The 22,711-nt window shown below is 38.3% G+C and overlaps 1 protein-coding gene across 2 annotated transcripts in view; it reads right to left on the minus strand.

Annotated features, from left to right (window-relative positions):
• Window positions 1-21,668, minus strand: part of EDIL3 (EGF like repeats and discoidin domains 3) — a 489,721-nt gene extending 468,053 nt beyond the window's left edge. For both annotated transcript variants that reach the window (XM_005903751.2, XM_005903750.2), the window contains exon 1: window positions 21,115-21,668. In XM_005903751.2, the coding sequence (XP_005903813.1) occupies window positions 21,115-21,181 (67 nt within the window). In that variant the 5' untranslated portion in view covers window positions 21,182-21,668. The remainder of the gene's footprint in view (window positions 1-21,114) is intronic.
• Window positions 21,669-22,711: the final 1,043 nt, after the last annotated feature.

Raw genomic sequence — 22,711 nt, forward strand, 5'->3', positions numbered from 1 at the left:
CACCGAGTCAAAGCAGCTCAAGACCTGGGTGAGTTGAAGATTCACATGTCACATAAGAGGCAAAATGATATAAACTGAATTGAAAAGTAAGGGAAGGCAAGATGAGGGTTAACAGAGGGAAAAGGCGAGATTTTATAAGGTCAAAGAACAGGTGTTACAGGTGCAACTGAGTAATTCAGACTCTAATTGCTTTCGAACAGTTTCGGACCCTACAGAAATGTGTGAGAAACTATAGGAACAACTATTTGTACAACCTTCTCTGAATTCAATTATTTCAGCAGGAATCCCGCTAATTTACTTACAGACCGAAGTTTGATAAATTAAAGCCAAGGTGTTTGAAGCCTGGGAATAAATTCACGGCCCTCAAAAGCATCTCCTAATGTGAAGTGAGTAGATAAATGGAATGCCCTTTATCAGTCATTTCCTATTAAATTAGTAAAGAAGGAATAAGTAATGCCATCACTTGTGTAGGCTATAACCTCCAGAATCGTAATTACCTAAATGAGAACCTCAGTAAACACTGAAAGGAAAAAAGACCTTAGCAAATTTCAAAGCAGGGCTTGGTAAAGATCTGAGGAATTTTATCACAGATCCACACAGCAAAAGGTAGTCTTTTAAAACAATTTTATTTCACTGTACTCATATATGGTATATCTAAATCATGGGAGGAGACTGGATATAAATCCGCTTCTAATAATGGCCTCTCAAGCAAAAAGAATGCAATCCCTTTTCCAATAACTCAGTCTAGCATTTAATTATCATATGAAGCGACAAAAAAATTTACTTGAGGAGTGGCTTACAGTTATATAGCAAGATTGTTCTAGGAATGTTTTTTCATAAAATATTTTCAAATGTGGGAAAAGTGACAACGGTGAGGGGCTCAAAATCATGTATCTCGCCTTTCAGCATAGCTTTGGTCCGCTTTCCTAAGTCAGTTCTGCAAAACAAGCGGGGATAGAAAAGACAGACAATTGATGGGTTTTGCTTAACTTGTTTCAAAGAAAATCACATTAATTTGGACTTGGTTCAAGAGATTCAGTCAAAGCAAAAGCTTTCTGGTGATAACACCCTTCTGGGACAAGGTCATCAACACACACACACACAATCTTAAAGCTTCTAAAGCAGGATGAAGCCTCTGCCCAACAGCTTCCTGCCTTGGGAACCTGACTATTCTGTATAAAGCTATAAATAACTAAACTACCATTATCTTTATAAATAGAAGAAGCACTTACTTAACCAAGGTGGCTAAAGTGCAATCTTTATTTCTAGGAGAATAAAATTATCACAGGTACTCTCACCTTCTCTGATGTCATCAACTATTCAGTGTTTTAAAGGTTTTGTTTTTGAGCTTTAAACTGGTATAATGCTATGAATCTCAGTTTATTTTTCTGGAAACTTACATATTTATATACTTTAGTTTTAAAAAAGACTTCATTATTGGGAAGGCTGGTTTTCCTCCTAACAGCATAGTCATGTTATACAAGTATTAATAAAATGGTTTTCAATTTGTCTATACAGTATATTCTATGTGTAAAGTGCTTTTGTAAGTACTGTGAGGCTTACTATGGTGCTGAATGAGTTCCACTTTTAATACTTAATTTCCATTTTAAAACAAAGTAAGCATGAGTCATCAATGTAAAAATGGTTTCTATTTTATAAAACCTTACAAAAGTAAAAGGAATGAGTCCTTTTGTTAACTATGGATCCACACAGATATATGAATGAACAAATAAAACATTTTAATTGGTTGGAAGATATAGTATTGTTAATATGTCCCTTCTTGTCAAGGCAATCTACAAATTTAATGCAATTTTAATCAAAATCCTAGCAAGCTTTTTTGAAGAAATTGACAATCCTAAAATTTAGATAAAGTACAAAAGATAGAGAATAAAGTAAATTTAGAAGAATTACATAAATTCAAGCCTTACTATATGGCTAAAGTAATCCAGGCACCCTGGTAGTGGTGTAAAGATAAGAGATTAAAGACACAGAATAGACACAACTATGCAGCAAGTCAATTCAAAGGAGAAAGCAGTCTTTCCAACAAATGAAGATAAAATAATTGATCTCTCTATGGAAAACAAACCTCAATCTATACCTCACGATACATACAAAAATTAAGAAGGATAATAACCCTGAATATAAAAATCAGAAATATGGGATTTCTAGAGGGAAAGAATAAACAATATATTTGTGACACTTGACCAGGCAAAGACCTTTTAGAACATTAGAAACACTCTAAAATAAAAATGTTGATAAAATGCACTTCATCAAAATCAGTAAGTTCTACATCAAAACACACTAGTAAGAAATGACTATGAAGTCACAGGCTAAGAAAACACATTTGCTATATATATCTTGCAAAGTAATCATATCCAGGATATATACAGAACTTCTACAGGTCAACTTTAAAATTCCCAGACAACAACAAAAAGTAGTATTTGCAAAATATTGAACAATTTGCCAAAGATATATGAATATCAAGAAACTCCTATGTCCTCAAATCCTAAGGCATTAAGAAGTACACATTTAAAATATAGTGAGGTACTATTTCTTATCAACTGGAATAGCTACAATCAAAAGAATAATACAGTTGACCCTTGAACAGCAGGAATTTAAACTGTGAGGGTCACTTTTAGGTGGAGAGTTAATGACCCTAAACCTTTCATTGTTCGTCAACTGTAGAACAAATTTTGGTGAGGACATGGGAATAATTGGACCCTTCACACATATGGGAGAGTAAAATGATACAAGTATTTTAGAGATCTGTCAAGTAGGTTTTCATCAAGTTAACACATATCAGCCTATGACTTAACAATTCTATTCCTAGAGAATATCTAGGAATAGATATTCTATTCCTAGAGAATATCTTAACAATTCTATTCCTGGAGAATATCTAGGAATAGATATTCCTAGAGAATATCCTAGAGAACATCCAAGAGAAATGAAATCCATGTCTATAAAAAAAGTGTATAATATTTTCAGATTACCTTATGCATAATAGCTAAAAACAGGAAACAACTCAATTGTCCAACAACTAGAAAACAAATTGTGCTATAAATGTATGAATTATTATTCAAGAAAAAGAAGGACTTCCTCTCTCTCTCTCAGTCACTCTCTCTTCTGCTCCTAACAATGGTTTGAAGTCTAAAACCAGACAAAGTTAATCTATGGTGACAGAAATAAAATACAGATGTTGGAGAGAGGCAGGTAAGGATGGAATTTGGTTGGACATATAGCATGGGAGAATTTTCTAGGATTATGAAAACAGTCTATATCATGTTTTAGTTAGTGATTAAATGGGCACATACAATTTTGAAAATTCACTGAACTAGATATTTCAGGTTATTATGCTTTTTTGCATATCAAAATGCCTCTAAAATTTATAGTACCTTTCTGGTGGCTCATGGTAAAGAATCTGCCTGCAATGCAAGAGACCTGGGTTAGATCCCTGGGTCAGGAAGATCCCTGGTGAAGGAAATGGCAACCCACTCCAGTATTCTTGCCTGGAGAATCCCATGGGCAGAACAGCTTGGTGGGCTACAGTCCATGGGGTCGCAAGAATTAGATACGAATGAGCAACGAACACTTAAACACTGTTACTGCAAATATATCAGCAATTTTCATAAACCCAAAGAACCAACATTGACCATCCCAACATAATAAGTCTAATAACCTAAACTAGAAGTCACAAATACTCTGGTTATACAAGAGTTTTCTGTATGCTGCTCCATAGCAGTCTGAGTAACAACACCGTCCAATAACATCCTATGTAGATACATAACAAAATGAACTTAATGTAGGATATGTATAAGCCAACTTCCCAAATGAGCATAATGCCAAAAGAATTAAGTATTAACTATAAACATGTATTAGTAGGTTTCCTGGAGTGCCTTCCATTTAATTTCTGGATTATCAGCTTTAAAAGCATATATCAATAATACCTTGTTGCTTTACTACATACCATGATTATTACTCCAACAAAAGAAACAACAGTGTTTAAATTCCTGGAGAGAAACCAAACTATTCAATTCATTTTACTTTAATTTCCTTTTGTATGAATCAGGGAACCAGCAAACCATGTGAATAAGCTCTAAATTGTTAAATTGTATCTTCCTCAGAGTCAGTATTTTCCTATGACTTCTGGAAAAAAACAAAGGGTTGATTCAAGCTACACCTAATAAATGTTATGGAGTGATGGTTTATATTCCTCATATTGCCAAATGACACAAATATTAAGTTCTCTATAAAGCAGCTACATATTAAAATGCATACTTTCAGACTGATATACCAACATAAATGAGTCCAAGAAGTCATCGTTAAACTTTGCATGCTCCAGCTGCCTGGGCTAATCTTTGCTCCTAATAATTGCTTTCAAAAACAATTGATCCTGGAAGAGTTCATGCCTCTTCCTATCCCAAAGTCAATTGACTGAATTTATAACACAGTCCCAATTAAAGTTATATCAGCAATCTGAAAACTCCAACCCTAGATTGGTAAACTATTCAGCTGCTGTAATAACATTTAATATTTCAAAGTAATCTTGAATTATGAAGAACATAAAACTAAATAATCTGTTTAAAATAATGAAGAATTGTTACTTCAAACTGATCTATACCACTTGCCAAAGCATATACAGAAATTATTTCTAGTAACAATTTTGCTTATTTTTGTTTTCCTATTTGTAAAGTTGAATTCTGAATATATGTATTTTTATTTTTTTATTTTTATTTTTTTTTTATAAGACCTTTGTTTATGAAAAGGTGTACAGAAAATGTCCTGGTTTTGATAAAGGTAAAATTGATGGAACGTTGAGCTGACTCTATCTTTTACTTTGAGAAATGTGTAACTCAGAGTATAAAAGTTCCTTTTGAAAATAAAGCTGCGGATCCCACTTCACCAGAGCTCTGGTCTCTGTGTCTTTCTTTTTTTTTTTTTTCTCTCTCTCTCTCCCTTTTTTTTCAGGCAGACTCCATGGAGCACAAAGGCCCTCTGAGTTCACTTTTTTGCCTGGGCTTCTAAGACCCGATCGGGAAGGCGCTCTGTGTCTTCACCCCACTGAGAATGCACCTGAGGCCTCTGTGAACAGAGCAATTCCGTATCAGGGGCTTTATTGGCTTTCTGTGTAAACCAAGGAATATATATGAATATATTTTATTTTTTAAGTAATCATCATGTGAACTCTACAATGAACTAAATAAGTCATTCATTAGGGATTTTATTCTTCTAACTTATTTAATACTTTCCTTTATAATAAAGGATTAAACATTTACATACATATAATAAACATCTACACTTACTAGGGGAAAAATTCCAATAATGTGATTGTACTTTGGTATCGAAATCTAAGTTAATTCTTGTATTGAAAAGTATAATCAAGAAACTGTTAATTCAAAAATAAGCTGAGGTTTATGATCCATATATAATTTTTAAAATGAGCTTTTTTTTTTTCCTAATTTTATTTTATTTTTAATCTTTACATAATTGTATTAGTTTTGCCAAATATCAAAATGAATCCGCCACAGGTATACATGTGTTCCCCATCCCGAACCCTCCTACCTCCTCCCTCCTCATACCAACCCTCTGGGTCGTCCCAGTGCACCAGCCCCAAGCATCCAGCATCGTGCATCGAACCTGGACTGGCAACTCGTTTCCTACATGATATTTTACATGTTTCAATGCCATTCTCCCAAATCTTCCCACCCTCTCCCTCTCCCACAGAGTCCATAAGACTGTTCTATACATCAGTGTCTCTTTTGCTGTCTCGTATACAGAGTTATTGTTACCATCTTTCTAAATTCCATATATATGCATTAGTATACTGTATTTATGTTTTTCCTTCTGGCTTACTTCACTCTGTATAATAGGCTCCAGTTTCATCCACCTCATTAGAACTGATTCAAATGTATTCTTTTTAATGGCTGAGTAATACTCCATTGTGTATATGTACCACAGCTTTCTTATCCATTCATCTGCTGATGGACATCTAGGTTGCTTCCATGTCCTGGCTATTATAAACAGTGCTGCGATGAACATTGGGGTACACGTGTCTCTTTCCCTTCTGGTTTCCTCAGTGTGTATGCCCAGCAGTGGGATTGCTGGATCATAAGGCAGTTCTATTTCCAGTTTTTAAGGAATCTCCACACTGTTCTCCATAGTGGCTGTACTAGGTTGCATTCCCACCAACAGTGTAAGAGGGTTCCCTTTTTTCCACACCCTCTCCAGCATTTATTATTTGTAGACTTTTGGATCGCAGCCATTCTGACTGGTGTGTAAAAAGCAAAATAAAGCATATTTCTTTAAAAAAACAATTTAATAACACTAGCTAAAATATTTTAAATAGTGTTACTGCTACTATTCTTAAGGAAATTTTTATTAAGCTATTTTTGTGGACTGGCATTAGGACTGAAAGAAGTTGAAGTTTTAGGTAGCAAAACACAGCAGAAGAAAAGATGACCCTGATTCCTTTGGAGGTGGCAATTTTGTCAGGAGGGTGACAGAATTACATAACTTTTTAATTCTCTGCATTTGCATGAACAAAACATAATTTTTGCAAACATTTTAATGCTATATATGTGAATAAATTAGAAAATATTGTACTCAAAAAACAGGTCAGACAGCCTAGTATATGAGTTATGTCAAAACTTCAAGAAACAGAAAATTCCTATAGAACATTTAAAGTGCTCCACAAGACAGAAACTTCTCTTAATTCTGCATATCTACTAGTGCCCCAAAACCAAGCTTGGTAAATACAGTTCAAAATATAACTTATAAAGATAGATGTAAACATCCCAACTAAACTATTACCAGACTATATTCAGATATCTCTAAATAATTATACACAGTAGCACAAACATACTACAAAGCTACAATAACTAAAACCATGTGTCACTGTCACATTAATGTAGCAACCCAGTAAATATGTCTCTGAGCTGATGCAAATATATACTATCATTTAGCATAATACATGCTTCATTTTCCAACAGCTGTTTTAAATCATGTTGGGACACACAGATAACCACTGGTGGGGAAAACAAATGGCAATTCTTACACATTCATATATGATAACAAAAGCAGAATTCATAAAGGAAAATAAAATGTATTTTACAAAATAAACTTGCTTTAACTGTTGCATAATAAACGTAACAAATATAAAGAAATGAAACCTGAGACAATATACTTGCAACATATAAGTCACTTCCTTAATATCTTTGAAGTCAAGCTTGACATAAATACCCTACATAAAAATGAAATTCACTGTTGAAATACCTACCTCCTCCTTTTAACCTCCAAGACAATTTCCTTAGTTGAACGTAATTCAATTTCCATTAGAACGTAAGCTCTAGTGGATAGGAATTTTTGTTCACTGTCTGTAATTCCAACACCCAGAACAGTTCTCGGTGTCCACCTCTACTCAATAAAGTTATTGAATAAATTATAAAACTAGTAGATTGATATTTATTGAAACAAGTCCCTAAATATATACTGAAGTGTCACCATTAAAACTTTTCTTCAATGAGCATATACTTTAAAGTTCAAAAATAATTAAAACTTCAAAACAAAGGAGTTAACTACCCTTCAAAAAACAAACAAAGCCAAAGTTTCTTTCTTATCACATAAAAAGGAGCAAAGCAATATATTTTATAAATTTTATTCTACATAATCCTTTGCCATTATATCTTTTATAGACATATATGCCATTTTCAGAGCTTTGAGACTGCGAGTGGAAATCACACAATTACTGGGGTCACAAACATACAAACTGTTTCAGAACCACTGAGGCATTTAAGAGAGGCAGCAGTATAGTTGCCCAAAGATGAATAAAGAGCAGTTTGCAGTGACATAAATATTGTCATGGCACAAGCAACTCTAAACAGAGCTATTTCAGAGGCTCTGGGCTCCTGGACAGACACAGCACCCAGGCTGTCTTTTCCTCTCTGCCAAGTACATCTGGGTTCACAGGTGTCGCTGTGTGGTGGGATGAGGAAAAGGATAGGCTTGGAGGAAAGTCATTGCTGGTAGAACTCATGGGAGTGATCGCCAGGATACTCGGCAATTAGCAGATTAAAGAGCTACCTGCAGCTCCTTCCCCTGACAAGGAAAACCACCAAGTACTTTGCCTTGTTGCACATACTTTTCTTGTCAACTTTTGATAATAAAATGACAGTCTGAAGCTTACTATCTTCCATATTCAATGACTACGTTATTGCAATTTGATAATTTAAGGTAAAACCCAAATCTTGATTTTAAAGTGTTTATAAGTTAGACAGCTGTGGAAACAAGTAGGTAATTTACTTAGTCAGCTCTCAGCGTTTGCCAGTACTTGTGTATTTATTGCTTTCTAAGAGTGTATCACTCGTGTCATAAATCACACGTCACTGCATCAGTGTGTCAAGTAGATAAGAATTTATTAAATGAGTTAATGGGTCTATCAAAGGAACACTTTTTTTTAACCCAGAGAAAAATTTATACATGAGCAGCATTATCTATCTCCATATTTTTCACTCATCCATGTACGCCATTCAGGCAACAAATATTGAGTACCTACTCTATACAAGGCATCATGTTTGCAGGTAGATATACACATTAATAGCTTTCCTGGTGGTTCAGATGGTAAAGAGTCTGCCTGTAGCATGGGAGACCGGGATTCGATTCCTGGGTCGGGACAATCCCCTGGAGAAGGAAATGGCAAACCACTCCAGTATTCTTGCCTGGAAAATCCCATGGATGGAGGGACCTGGAAGTCTACAGCCCAAGGGGTCCCAAAGGGTCAGACATGACTGAGAAACTTCACTTTCACTTTTCATATACATTAATATTCTTCCACCCTGATGGAGCTTGCAAGAATACATTACAAACAAGAGAGAAAAACAAATAAGCGAACAAGCAAGTGATTATATAATATGATTTTTGAAAAATGCTGTAATTTCAAAAAAGATCAGATAATAGAAACTGACAGGAATATAGTGTGTGTGTGTGTGTGTGTGTGTGTGTGCTGAAGCCTCAGTTACTTGGAGAAAACTATCAGAAAGATTCTCTGAGGTTGTGCAGTTTAAGCTGAGGAATGATCTGGGAACAGAAAATGGCAGCATATCAGAGGACATAGCTAGAAATAAATAAAGCAATAGGAAAAATACAGGAATAGAGACAGATGATGGTTTCAAGAAGATAATGAATAATTTACAGACCCAAAAATAAATAAATATGCAAAAAAAGCTAAGGATGGGAATTTGTACATTGCATTATTATTTAGCTGATATATACATGATATTAAAACAGCAATAAATAGCAGAATAATATAATTTGCAGGGAAGAAATCAGATTATTCTGAGATTCTGTGGGCAGAGAATGCATCATATAGTAGTAATGATCATTATACTGAATACAGAATGAAGAAAAATATAAAGCAAAACTCCAGTGAAGGCTAACACAAAACAAAATTATGAAATAAAAAAGGCATAGATAGAAAAACTTAACCAGCAAAACAATCGTATTTGCACAATTAAAAACTACAGACTAATGTGTGTGGCATTATTTTAGTAAGCACATCCCTAGAATTCTCTTTTGAGACTTTGGCAAGCCTGTTGCATAAATATGTAGGCTACTTGGACAGATTCCAAATGAAACAACTAAAATGATGAAAGGAATGGCTTACAAGGACAGATTAAAGGAAAAATATGTACGACTTTAGCATGTCAGAAACTCGAGAAGGAACATCATGGTTGACAAATACCTGAAACATAAATTTGAGAAAAAGGAATTCTTTATGGACAAGGTTGCAAAATTATGAGCATGTTACAAAGAGAAAAAAACTTCCCATAGTAATAATGCTGTTTTCCAGTAAGAACCATTTGAACAAATAATCCGAGATGGGCAAGGATTAAGGCACCATGCACACACAGACATTATACCCTGTAGCCTGAACTCTGCAGACCTCAAAATATGCACAGGCCTGAATAGGACAAAGTAGGTCAGGGCATAACTGCAGACATCTTATGCAGCTGTGCTTTAAATTTAGAAGGGATCCTTCCTTGGATTTAAGGCTTTTCTCTGTAATGTTGCTAAAGTGAGAAGAATCCTGGACTTGGGTCTGCAAAACCTAGTTGTGAGTGCTTATCACTCCGAATAGAATTATTCTGTCTATATCTTTATCTGTCAATGGGGATAATAATAATCCCCTGAATTTTTGTGAGGCTTAAAGGAGCTGTTGCATATGAAAACATATTCAATGTGCTTAAAAGCATAGCTCTTAGTGAACATATCGATTATTTTAATGAGCTCAATGTGTCAAAAAGCGTAGGATGAAGACTGTCAAAGAGCATGATGCCTCAGCTCAGTTCATTTCAGTCGCTCAGTCGTGTCTGACTCTTTGTGACCCCATGAATCGCAGCACTCCAGGCCTCCCTGTCCATCACCAACTCCCCGAGTTCACTCAAACTCATGTGCATCGAGTCGGTGATGCCATCCAGCCATCTCATCCTCTGTCATCCCCTTCTCCTCCTGCCCCCAATCCCTCCCAGCATCAGGGCCTTTTCCAATGAGTCAACTCTTCGCATGAGGTGGCCAAAGTATTGGAGTTTCAGCCTCAGCATCAGTCCTTCCAATGAACACCCAGGACTGGTCTCCTTTAGGATGGACTGGTTGTATCTCCTTGAAGTCCAAGGGACTCTCAAGAGTCTTCTCCAACACCACAGTTCAAAAGCATCAATTCTTCGGCACTCAGCTTTCTTCACAGTCCAACTCTCACATCTATACATGACCACTGGAAAAACCATAGCCTTGACTGCTGCTGCTGCTAAGTCACTTCAGTCATGTCGACTCTGTGCGACCCCATAGACAGTAGCCCACCAGGCTCCCCTGTCCCTGGGATTCTCCAAGAAAGAACACTGGGGTGGGTTGCCATTTCCTTCTCCAATTCATGAAAGTGAAAAATGAAAGTGAAGTCCCTCAGTCATGTCCAACTCTTAGCGACTCCATGGACTGCAGCCTACCAGGCTCCTCCGTCCATGGGATTTTCTAGGCAAGAGTACTGGAGTGGGGTGCCATTGCCTTCTCTGATAGCCTTGACTAGGACTAGGCTATTACATCTGCCTCCCTGCTCAAGAGGAAATCATCTCTCCTCTGAGTCATTATTTACTCTGCAGCCCTCTTACATGGTTACCATTCTCTCTCCCGTGGCTTCTAGACATGAGATGTGGCCTGGGTCCCTCAATACAACTCATGGCTCCTCAGTGCAACTTCCTAAACATTCTCCCATTCCCCTCAAACAACAGCAATAAAAAACCTATCCAGTTTCAGTTTCATGCCAAAGACCTCTATTATCCAATATTACCCCCCATTATAGTTATCTCTTGATATCTGTACCACATTCTCTCAATCCTTAAAGGTTTGTGTTCCTAGTTCACTCTCCTTGCCTCCAAAATATTTCTCCTGGTATAATTTTTTTTGGAATGTTGGTACCTACATACATGATTTTTCCAAATGCTTTGATTATTTTCCTTCAGAAATCTTATCCTTTTACTCTCCTTCAATCATAACTCCTATGGTCATACTTTCAAATTTATACTAATAATTATCAATAATTAATTACAGTAGAATTACTACAATCACCTGATCATTTTATTCCTCATATTATCACTTTCTATGTTTCTTACTCATTCCCCTTTGGACCCACAGCTTAGCCTTTCAAATTTGCCAGGATTTCCAGTGGATCCTATCACTTCTTGACAGAACTCCAGTTTTCTCGTGGCCAGAGAGGGGAAAGGGACTTTGGAAATTACCATAGCCTGAGATTTCATGAAGCAAAAACAATGAAAGTATTTGGGCTGAAAAATTCCCAAATGGTTGAGTATCTCTTGAAATGGATAACCACAAAGAATAGGCTGAAAAAGGAGAGAGATAAGAAGGACTGAAAATTAGAGCAATGATCAGAGTGAGTTCAGTGGGAATGAAGGACAAGGAGAGGTAAAAAGAGAGAAAATTCTAGTAAAAAATGGAATGTCTGAGAAATTTCAAGTTCTGTTAAATGAGCAAATCACATGATGACAAAGTCTAATGAACAGCATTGCCAGCAGGTACCTAAAAATGGAGATGGGAATATTTAGTGTTGGGAACTTCCAGGAAGTTTAACAACAGAATGTTAAAAGAGTCACAAGCTTATAGGGGCCAAAGGATAAAGAAGAAGCCTTTGAGGAAGTTCAGGATGTTGTCATAGTTAGTAATTGGATCCAAAGAGAAAAGGAAATGTTATATACTGATGGAAAGGAAGTGCTAATGTTGTACTGAGAGGCAGTAAGAATATTTTCTGAAAAACCAAGTAGTACATCAGCTCCTTCTCATCTTGTGAGTTTAAGAACTGAAGAAAAAACAAAAAATAAAAACCACCAACTATAACTACCTCGAGCAAAATGGGATAGCAGAAAACAAAAAAAAAAAAAAAAAAAATTAAGTTGGAATCAGAACACACAGAATCAAGTTCAAACTTTATTATTGGCTGCTTGAATTACAAGACATGTTGAATGTGATGTGACTTTCTTGAACTTCATGTTCCTTATCCATTAAATGACATTAAGAATGTTCTGCTTATGTCCCCTAAAATAGATACAGGAAATGCTTATGAAATTTAAACTATTGTTTTATTATTATTATTTTAGGGAATAAATATAATAATAAATCATGAATGGTCTATTTCAACTATAAAATACTGTACATATGTACAGAAGAAGATATTAACAAAGTGATCTCATATTAGATGATGTAATTTTCATTAGTTTGTAAAATATTTAAAGTAAATACAATTCCAGTTTTAAAAAATAAATCATATTTTGGTTAAATAACTCGAAATCATAAAATATAATTTTCTAGCTGATATGGTTTGAGCACCATTTGGTGCTTTTGTTTGGCTACAATTTCTAAATGGGATTACACAGAAATAAAATTAAATGAGAATGGGATGTAAAGCAAATAAAATACCTTCATTAAACTGCATAAATGAAAACCTAATTAACCTCTAAAATCTCTATGTCCTACATTATGTATCTGTTAACCTTTAAAATCATTTTATCCTACACGACATATCTGAAAATTATAGGGAAAGCATGCTCTCACCATATCAAATTGAGTAACAATGGAGAAATGGAATCCTAGAAAACCAAGTAAATTATAAAAGTCAAGTTGAAGTAAAATTGAGTGGCAAGATTTTGAAGAAAATGCATTTTGAATCACTTCTCAACTTCTCTTTAATTCCTGTCTTCCCTATTCATACGAGTGATGAATTTTTCTGAAAGACATATTAACTCCTTCTGACCAAGTATATGCCAACCTTTATTTCTGAAGATGAAGAGATGTACTTTTGTTTTACCGAATTAAATTTGAAAATTTAAAAAGTATTGTCCTAAGAAAGTAAATATAATTTGTCCCTTCCAAAATATCCACCAGTTAAACAGAAACTGGACATGATGTGTGTGTTCTACAAATAAGAAAATCCCTTAACACACCATTTCCATGACATAGAGGATGTGTGACTTATTGAAATACAGCAGAGCCCAGTATTTAAGAAAGCAGGCTCTAGATTTAAACTGGTTCTATTTCTAGAGATACTTAGTAGATTGTTTATTTGGGAGATTATTTAACCTCTCTGTATCTCTGTTTTCTCATTCATATGTAAATAATAATACGAGTCACTTCATAGAATCCTTGTGAGAATCAAAGATGGTACTTAGAACATGGGAGCACATAACAAGTATTAAATAAATGTTAGATTTACTAACTATACTAAATAAAAATATCAAATGTCCCTTGTTAATTTATCTAGCAAGATGCTTAGACATGAAAGAAAAAAAGATGAATAAACAAATAGGAAAGACAGTGTGGATAATATTAGATTTCAATTAATATTTGAAGCCAAACATGTGAGAAGAAAGGGGTATTAGAGATGTGAGCACAGATAAGATTGGTGCCTATAAATGGGAGACTGCTCTACATTACTGGGAGGGGTTCTGCAAAATATTTCCAATAAAAATATTCTTCAATGTTCCCACTTGACTGTTTCAGTCTTCTCTGCTCAAGAGTCATGAGCCTGTTTGATTTGGGCGGTGTTCACATGATCTCCAGTGGCAGTAAGATATAAATGGTCATCCTAACCTCAGTACAAGAAGAGGATTATTGTGCATTCCCAAAATACATGCCTTTATCAAACACCAAGCATAAACCTAAAAGAATGCATGGTGTCCTGACCCACCTAGAGACTACTTTCAATCATAAACAAAATCATTTAACAAGAGATTAAAACTTTGGCCTTTCCATCTATGGAATGTTACACTATAGAAAATTATTTTTAAAGAGACTGATCAGTTTGATACAGACCTGTTTTAGAAAATGGAAAGAGTAAGGCTTAGCTCTAGAGTCAATTTTCTTTCTCCATAGTAACAATCACATACAAAAGTGCTTTAGTACTTAAAAAGCCTTCACTTAAATTCTTGAACTTAAATCCTCCATTCTACTTCATGCACTATTAAATCTTCTGGAACAAATCCTACATGGCGACTATCATCATCATAATGCATATGGTAAAACAGATAGCAGTATATTTTCTTCTAAAATATAACCAAATAATTGCCTGACATCGTATCTGCATTCTGATATCTACTTCTTTTCCACAAAATTGAGTCCTGTATGTGATAATTTGTACCTTCATTCATTACTTTAGGAGAAATGCAATCAAAATATATATATAAGAACATAATCTCTGAAATGATGGGAAAACAAAGTTTCAAACCAGCATATTCTTCAGATATGTCTCTTTTACCTTTAAACAGGTTTTCAAGCTTAAACATTTTGGACAAAATCTCTTCAATAATACACACATCTCAGTGCCTCTGTACCCTCCAAATGTTGAACATATGGGTAGTGAGTCTTTCCCTAGTATACAAGATCAGTAGCTGCTTCAACTAGGGCTATATTCTCTGCCAGGGTAGACTTAGCCCCTCCCCCAAATAAAGGTTCCTAGTTTCTTACACTGTAAGGAAGCCTTGCTTTTACATATACTTTGTTCAATCTCCTCTTTGTCTAGTAGCTGTCATGTTTTATTGCTCTGATTAAGCCTGACTTATTACCTCATATGTCTTTAATTTTGGGGATTCAGTTTATAGTGAGCCTGGGAACCAAGAGAATAGACTCTTCTATATGATTTAAGGCAGAAATGCAATTATCTGTTTTAAGTGGTTAGGAGTTTTTGATGTTTTCTCCTAGGTTCTCAGCTCTGTGCTACAAGTAAAGCAAGAGACTTCTCTACAAGTTGGGTGCATATAAACTGTTAACCAGTTGACAGTTTTAAGCAGGACACTCAGATTAAATCAAGGTATAAAATCCTGCTGCTGCTACTACTGCTGCTAAGTCGCTCCAGTCGTGTCCGATTCTGTGCGACCCCATAGATGGCAGCCCACCAGGCTCCCCCATCCTTGGGATTCTCCAGGCAAGAACACTGGAGTGGGTTCCCATTTCCTTCTCCAATGCATGAAAGTGAAAAGTGAAAGTGAAGTCGTTCAGTCATGTCCAACTTTTAGCAACCCCATGGACTGTAGACCACCAGGCTCCTCCATCCATGGGATTTTCCAGGTAAGAGTACTGGAGTGGGGTGCCATTACCTTCTCCGTAAAATCCTGAGTTGCTCCATAATTCAGATCCTAATTTATTTCCATTTATGTTTTAAACCTCAGGAGTTAGTAGTAGCAGCTTTACATTATCATATTTTTTTTGTTCCTCACAAGAAAGCAAACTGCAAATGCCACAATGTGTTATAGATTTGCAGCATTTCAATAATGATGACAAGTTTGTATAGTGGATGCTGTGCCCTAGTGCTAACCAGCAAAGAAATGTTGGGAAAGGGGTTATTTGAGGAGGTCTCTGTCACAGAAAGGATATACCACTGGAGACAGACTACTTGGCATGATATCAGTGACTTCATAAAAAAACTGAGAGAATTTGTATAATAGAAATGGTGCAATGGTGAATCTGTTTTAATACTGTTAAATACTGTATTACTGTTTAATACTGTTTTAAGGGTTATATCAGCAGATGCTAGAACTAACCTTTGAGGAAAGGTTATTCACTAAGGACCAATTAGAAATAAACAATGTCAAGTCACTGACAGATACTGAAACACAATAGTCACATATACAAGGATTAATACGTCTGAAACAGGTAATAATAAAACTTTATCATATCATTTATTCTTTTTTGGCCACATGGCTTATTTTGAAACTTGCAAGTTCCAGGAAACATATACTTTAAAACTGTGACAAAAAGAATAAGTGGTAATCTCTTTCGGGACTATAGATCTGCACATATAAATAGTTTAATATCAGATCAGATCAGATCAGTCGCTCAGTCGTGTTCGACTCTTTGCGACCCCATGAATCGCAGCACGCCAGGCCTCCCTGTCCATCACCAACTCCCGGAGTTCACTGAGACTCACGAATATACATCCACATAAATCAGCAGAACAGCGTTTCCATGTATAAAATTTACAGTGGATATAGAAAGTAAGCTTAAAAGTATTCCAAACATTTCAGTAATAATCGCTTTACTAAAAGTGCCTCTTAGCTCTAAGTACATTTCCTTGTAAGTTACTCAGGAAACCCCTGAAAAATAAAGGTTCAATCTTGACATATATTTATTTCTGTGTGGTCGTTAGAACTACTCTGCCTCCAAGTTAAAGTCCTGTGGTACAAGCAATAAGTCCTTATAACTCACTTTCCCTCTCTTTCTCAGGGGAGCAATGAAAACTAATAACATCAGTTTCACAGAAAGTAGAAAATCACTTTATGTTGATTTGCAGATAAGCATTTATTCCTTTACTCCCCTTGACCTGCATCCCTCCTTTAAAAATATCTCCATTGATTATCCTGACACCTGCTGGCAAGGGCACAGTGCATCCCAGTCTACTTTTCCCTTAAACAATTCCCACAAAGCAGAGATTGTTTAGAGGTATTTTCAGTAACAATTAAGTGGCAATTCATTCAGTTTAAGTACTTAATTTCTAGCATTATCATGTAACCATGAGAAAATTTTCAATAATCTATTTCACATAGCCAACTACTTAAGTTTTTATATATAAATACAGGTTTCTTTCATTAACCAAAAGATGGTAATCATTACATGGGCTGTGACTTAAAAAACAAAAACATGCTAGACATCTTCCTTAAAACACAGATAAGAACTGAATAATACAAACAGCTTGGCTTTGGTTTTCTATGATTTTTTTTTAACATAATAAAGTCAGCTTGCAAACTATTTGGGGAATAAAATCAAACTCACATAAAGTCATAGGAGTAAACTGATTAGCTATGAGAGAATCCATACCATTAATTACATAGTTGCAAAATTTGCTGTTTCTCATCTGATTGAATTGAGTTCTGAAGCCCACACTATTTTTGTGGGTTTCTTTATTTGGCAAGGAATATAATGAACTTACTACATCATAAATGATACTCAAAGCTGTTTGCACCTGCAAGTATATTCAATAAACAACAAATATCAGAATTAACCTTCTTAGTCTTTAGGAAACTTTCAAGTCAGTCAGGTTTTCACAACTGGATACAAGTGATAACATATATAGGCCATCCCACTATCAAACCCTTCAAAAGATGAAAAGTTTTCAAAATAAATTACCTAATTAAAATTTGTATCTTTAATATCAGAGAAAATAAGAGTTTGGACTACTAATTTAGAATCTAAAAATTGTCAAATGTGTACTTTGTCATGACTTTGAGTAACCAGGCTTTTTTAGTTTAGTCATGTATATTTTAACCCTTTGCATTGCTATCATTTTCTGAGAAGGAAAAGTCATATATCTAGCATTAAAGGCAAGTTTTAGTAAAATGTTTATTAAAAATACCCAACATCCTGAATACACATTTTATATAAACACTGATGATAAGATATTTGAGAAAAATAAGAGAGTTTTAATTCAGAGAAGAGTTTAGAAGTAAAAGACATTTGCCTGGTTTTGAAGATCTTTGTAAGTTCAAGACCACAGAAGGGAGAATAGACCGTTTCAATTTTGTAACCCTTAATTTGTATTTTTATGTGTCTTCCCCAAACTATATAAATTTAAAACAAAATGCATTTCATCTCTAAGAAAATATTTTAAAATAATCAGAAAAAAATTGTTTAAGATAGGGGTGGGGGTGGGGGATGTGTTTTGGATCATAACAGAGGTCAAGGCTTTGCACTGATCTTCACTTAGTTATTATGTTTAATTTAGTATTTCAAAATTATTTTTAAATGTTTCACTTAGATCTGAAGTTAGCATTTAAAGTATAAAATTAATGAGCATGTAAATCAGGTAATGAAGACACTAATGTGTAATAATTTTTAAAAGTACACAAATCTGTTATTCCAGCAAAGACAGTTAGTAGCAATTATAGAAGCATGGGTGTTTTTTACTTGGAATGAGATTATTCAAGTATTAATTGATCCCCATGTAGAATTAACTAAAAATCACCACTGATTAAAAAAGCAAATGCAAGTGCCAATGATTCATAGTATTTAGGATATGTCTAGACATTTTTAGAAAGTGCTATTTGCTTAAAGACTTCAGACACAAACTGCAAGCACAGGGACAGATTGCATAAGATATCACATGCTTGCTGCAACTGTATGCATGTATTGGATTTTTTAGAGCAACCCATAACGATGAATAATTTAAGAGTTAATAAAATATTCAATCTGACTGATCCATGGGTTTAATTTTAAAATAAAAATGACTAATAAAAAGAATTACATGTCCTTATTAAATCTTAGTCATTAATGCACATAAATTGCAACCCACACAGGGAACCAATTCATAAAAGGTATACAATAGGCAAACTATGTCTGGGGAGGTGAGGTGGGGGCAGCGCAAGGGAAATTCTCATCATTAACACTGGCTTCAATAAGTTTGTTCAAAGTTTAATTGTTGGGAGCTGTCATGCAAGATGCACTCTGCCTTTTTGCAGGGCTAAGGGAGAATAAATTAGAGAGACGCAAGTTTAACAAAAAGAGCTCAGGGAAAGCAGTCCATTTCTTTCCTACAGCCCTCTATCCCTTTCCCCACAGGTTGACTGGAATAAAAAGAGAAATCTACCGAAGAACATGGAGTATACAGTGCCGAAGCATTGTTTAGGAGCCGGAAAGAGAGCCCAGGCATAACACCGAGGTTGGACTGCCTGGCAGAGTAAGCTCCCTAGGCGCGGGAAGATTTAGGTGCAGAGCTGGGATACTCTCACGATGCCCCAGGTGTCCTGCAACCAGACCTAGGGAGGCAAGCGCGGCCCCCACGCTAGACGCACTTTCTCCTCCTCCACCCACTCAGCCCTCCACCTCCACGCGGGTGCCGGACTGATGGTGGAGGCGATGTTGGCATGGAGTAGGTGCCCGTGTGTGCGTGAGTGTGTGATTTTCGGTTTGGGTGGGAACGCAGGCAGGGAAGGAAGGTGGAGATGGGAGTGCCTGCTGTTTTCCCTTCCATTCCCGCTAAGGGATCAAAGTGCAGGAGGAATCCAGAGGGGAAATGAGAGAAAGGAGAAATCTCGGTAGCGGGAGTACTGCCTTTTTCATATCGATGAGAGACTCCGCAGCACAACTACAGAGCCATTACCATTCCTTAACCTTCAGTGGAGTGGCTGCCTCTGCCGGATAAGTGGAAGGGCACGTTGTAAACGCCAGCGAGGCACACACCTACATACACCTACACGCTGGGGAAAATAGCCATATTCTGGGGGAAGAAGGGAGCAGGGAAGCCCCCTCCCCAGGAAAGGTTCGACCTGGATAGCTACTAGCTGGCATTGAGGGCATCTGGCCAGAAACACCCAGCTTCTTGGGCAAATTGTAGCCCAAGAGTTCACAGTTTTCCTGTGAAACAGACGGACGGGCGCATGGATAAATGGTGTAGAATATTCATGCAGTGTCTAATATTAAATGGATCAGAGTCAATGCATGTTTTAATCCAGCTACCTTTTGGAGAGGCACAGCATTTTAAACCCTGTACTGCACTCAGCTCTCCACTTGAAGCAGCCTGCGGTCCGTTTCATTACCCACGGAACACTTAGAGGGGGCCGCCTGCATATGTGGGCGCAGAAGGGACTCAGGTCCACCTCCGAGGACCCACCCAGGGTCCCTGATGATCCCCCTGGCTCTTTCCAGGCAGCTAACTTCAACCCCAAAGCTAGCGGAGATGGAGCCAGAATGACTTGTACTGACAAGACATCCTTCCCAGGGACCTGGAAGCCGGCTACGCAACTCAGCAGGAGAGTCCTCAAAGTCTTGTATTTTATTTTTTTTAACAGACTGGTTTATTTCATGTAAGTCATGAAAACCACCACCAGACCAGCTCTTACAACTTTTCCGCTCTTGGGCGGGGGCGCCAGGGCTGTCTTGCAATGCACGATTCCTTATTACCAAGAGTTAGGCTTATACCAGGAGGAAATGCTGAGCAAAGCTCGGGGCCTTTGGGGTTACAGGAGAGGCGGGTTCCGGGGGTTTTTTCTATTATTGATGCAGTACGTCCAGGATGGAGAAACGGGAGCAAGCCGAACGGACTTGTCAGACCCGTCTCCACCGCACCCATGGCCCAAACTCCCAGCACCAGGTTCGGATTTGCAAACTGCTCAGCGTGGGCCTGGCAGTAAGAGCACCGCACCCTGGAGGCGGACAGCCCGGTGGGTCTCCAGCCTCTTCCCCTTTCAACTACTCAGCGCCCGGGGCGAGCTAGCTTCTCTGGCTCCCCAGCGAAAGCCCCGCCTGGCGCCTGCATCCGGCATCACCCACAGGGATCTGGGAGGGTTTGCTTGGCGACTGTAAGCTGTGCAAAATTTCTCTCCCGCCTCCCCATCTTTCCTAGATCTCATCTGGGTACCCCACACCCCCTTCCCAGCTCAGCCTCACCAACACTCCGCTCTGACTTTGCAAAGCACTTTTCCCGGGCACCCAACATAGGGTGCACAGCCTCCTCCGGGCCGCCCACTGGGCTAGCCACTCCGGGCGCGCCCCCGGACCGCCTCCAGCCCCCTTCGCGGTGTCTCCCAGGGGGACTCACCACCTGTCCCGCCGCCAGCCCCTGGCCCTTTGCCTCACCTCTGCAGAACTGAGGGACGCTGAGGCTGAGCCCAAGCAGAAGCCAAGCAGCCACCGAGTGCTTCATGATCCCGTCTCTTGGACGTGACCCCGATGGTCAAGGGTCTTGGCGGAGAGTAGTGTCGCCGAGGTGGCACCGCAGGGCAGCGGCAGACCCCACCCGGATAGAGGATTCAAGAAGATGTCTTCTTCCCGCAGCGTCTCCTGAAACAAATTGTCGGAGAGGAGGAGAAAGAGGGGTGACCCAAGAGAGGAACGTTGCTTCCCCTATTGCCTGCGCTCCGGTGGCGCCGGGAGGTGGGCGAGCTCCGAGGAGTGGCCGGCGGGCTCAGCCTCTGCGGCGGGTGGGTCCCGGCCAAGGCACGGCGGGTGGGGCGGGGCGCTGGGTCACCCGCGCCCGCGGACCCGCAGACGGTGCGCTCGGCTCCAGTCGCTGCGGCCGGCGGCTGGGCTGCCGACTTGGAGAACAATGAAGCGTGAGCTGGCGGGGAGCTAGCAAGCCGGAGCGCACTGTGTACAAACAGAGGCGGCGTGCGTGCGAGCCTGAGCCTCACAAGTGCCCGCCCGCCCAGAGCGCCCCTACCCCCCGCCCCTTCCTTCTTACTCCCTCCACCAGCCTCCCCCTCTTCTCCCCACTCCTCCTGTCTCTCTTTCTTCTTCTTCTCTGTCTCAGAGGTGGCTCCTTCTGCTGGAAGAGAAGAGGGAGACAACTGCAGCCACACCCTGGCACCTGCCACCACCTCTGAAGTTCCTACAGTGCCTGCATCTTCTGCATCCACGCCAGGGACTCCCCGGCTTCAGGAGAAGCACACTCAGAGTCTGAGATGCCCCTGGTTTCCAGCCTGGACTTTATAATGAACCACATTAAGGAATCCCCTGAAGTCCCCGTTCGCAGTCTAGCCGGGAAAAGAAGTTAAGAGGTTTGGAAAAGTGGCTCTCTTTGGGGCACAAAGCTGCTTGAGAGATGAACGCTGGCAAAGGGATCTGTCCCAGATTCTCAGGAAGCACAACCTCGTCAGCAGGCAGACTTTCATCAGCTTAGACAGTGGGGATGGTCTGCTACTGATCTGCCCACCCTTCAGTTGGCTCTAGGGTTGAGGAGAGAGGCTTGTGGGCTCCTGTGTAAACCGGAACAAAAAGGTGAAGGCACAGAGCAAGTGAGTGCCAGACACATCTCCTTAAGCAGGACATCTGTTTCAGAGGAGAAATAGTGGGGCAAGTTTGGGGATCATGTAAGGAAATAAAAGACAAGGACAAGATTCTTGAAGCATCAGTATGGGAGATCACATTTCCTTGCTACCCACCAAAAACAACAGAAATCGACTGGCATTTGCAGTCAAAGTGGCTGAACCAAAATACAGCCCATGGCTTACAATAGTGCTCACTTCTCTATTTTCCATTTAAACTATTTGCTTAGGGTATACGGACTCAGCTCCAGCAATTGCAGGTGCCAAAATGAAAGTCTCAAAAAAAAATTGTTTTTTTTTTCCCCCCTTCTAAAGAGGGGGGTAGGGAGAGAGACAGAAAACACATACAGAAAAATTGAAAGAAACATTCTTGAAGGAAGGATTTTTGAAAATGCACTAAGAAAAAGATA

The sequence above is a fragment of the Bos mutus genome, chromosome 7, assembly GCF_027580195.1.
Source record: "Bos mutus isolate GX-2022 chromosome 7, NWIPB_WYAK_1.1, whole genome shotgun sequence".
Taxonomy (NCBI): domain Eukaryota; kingdom Metazoa; phylum Chordata; class Mammalia; order Artiodactyla; family Bovidae; genus Bos; species Bos mutus.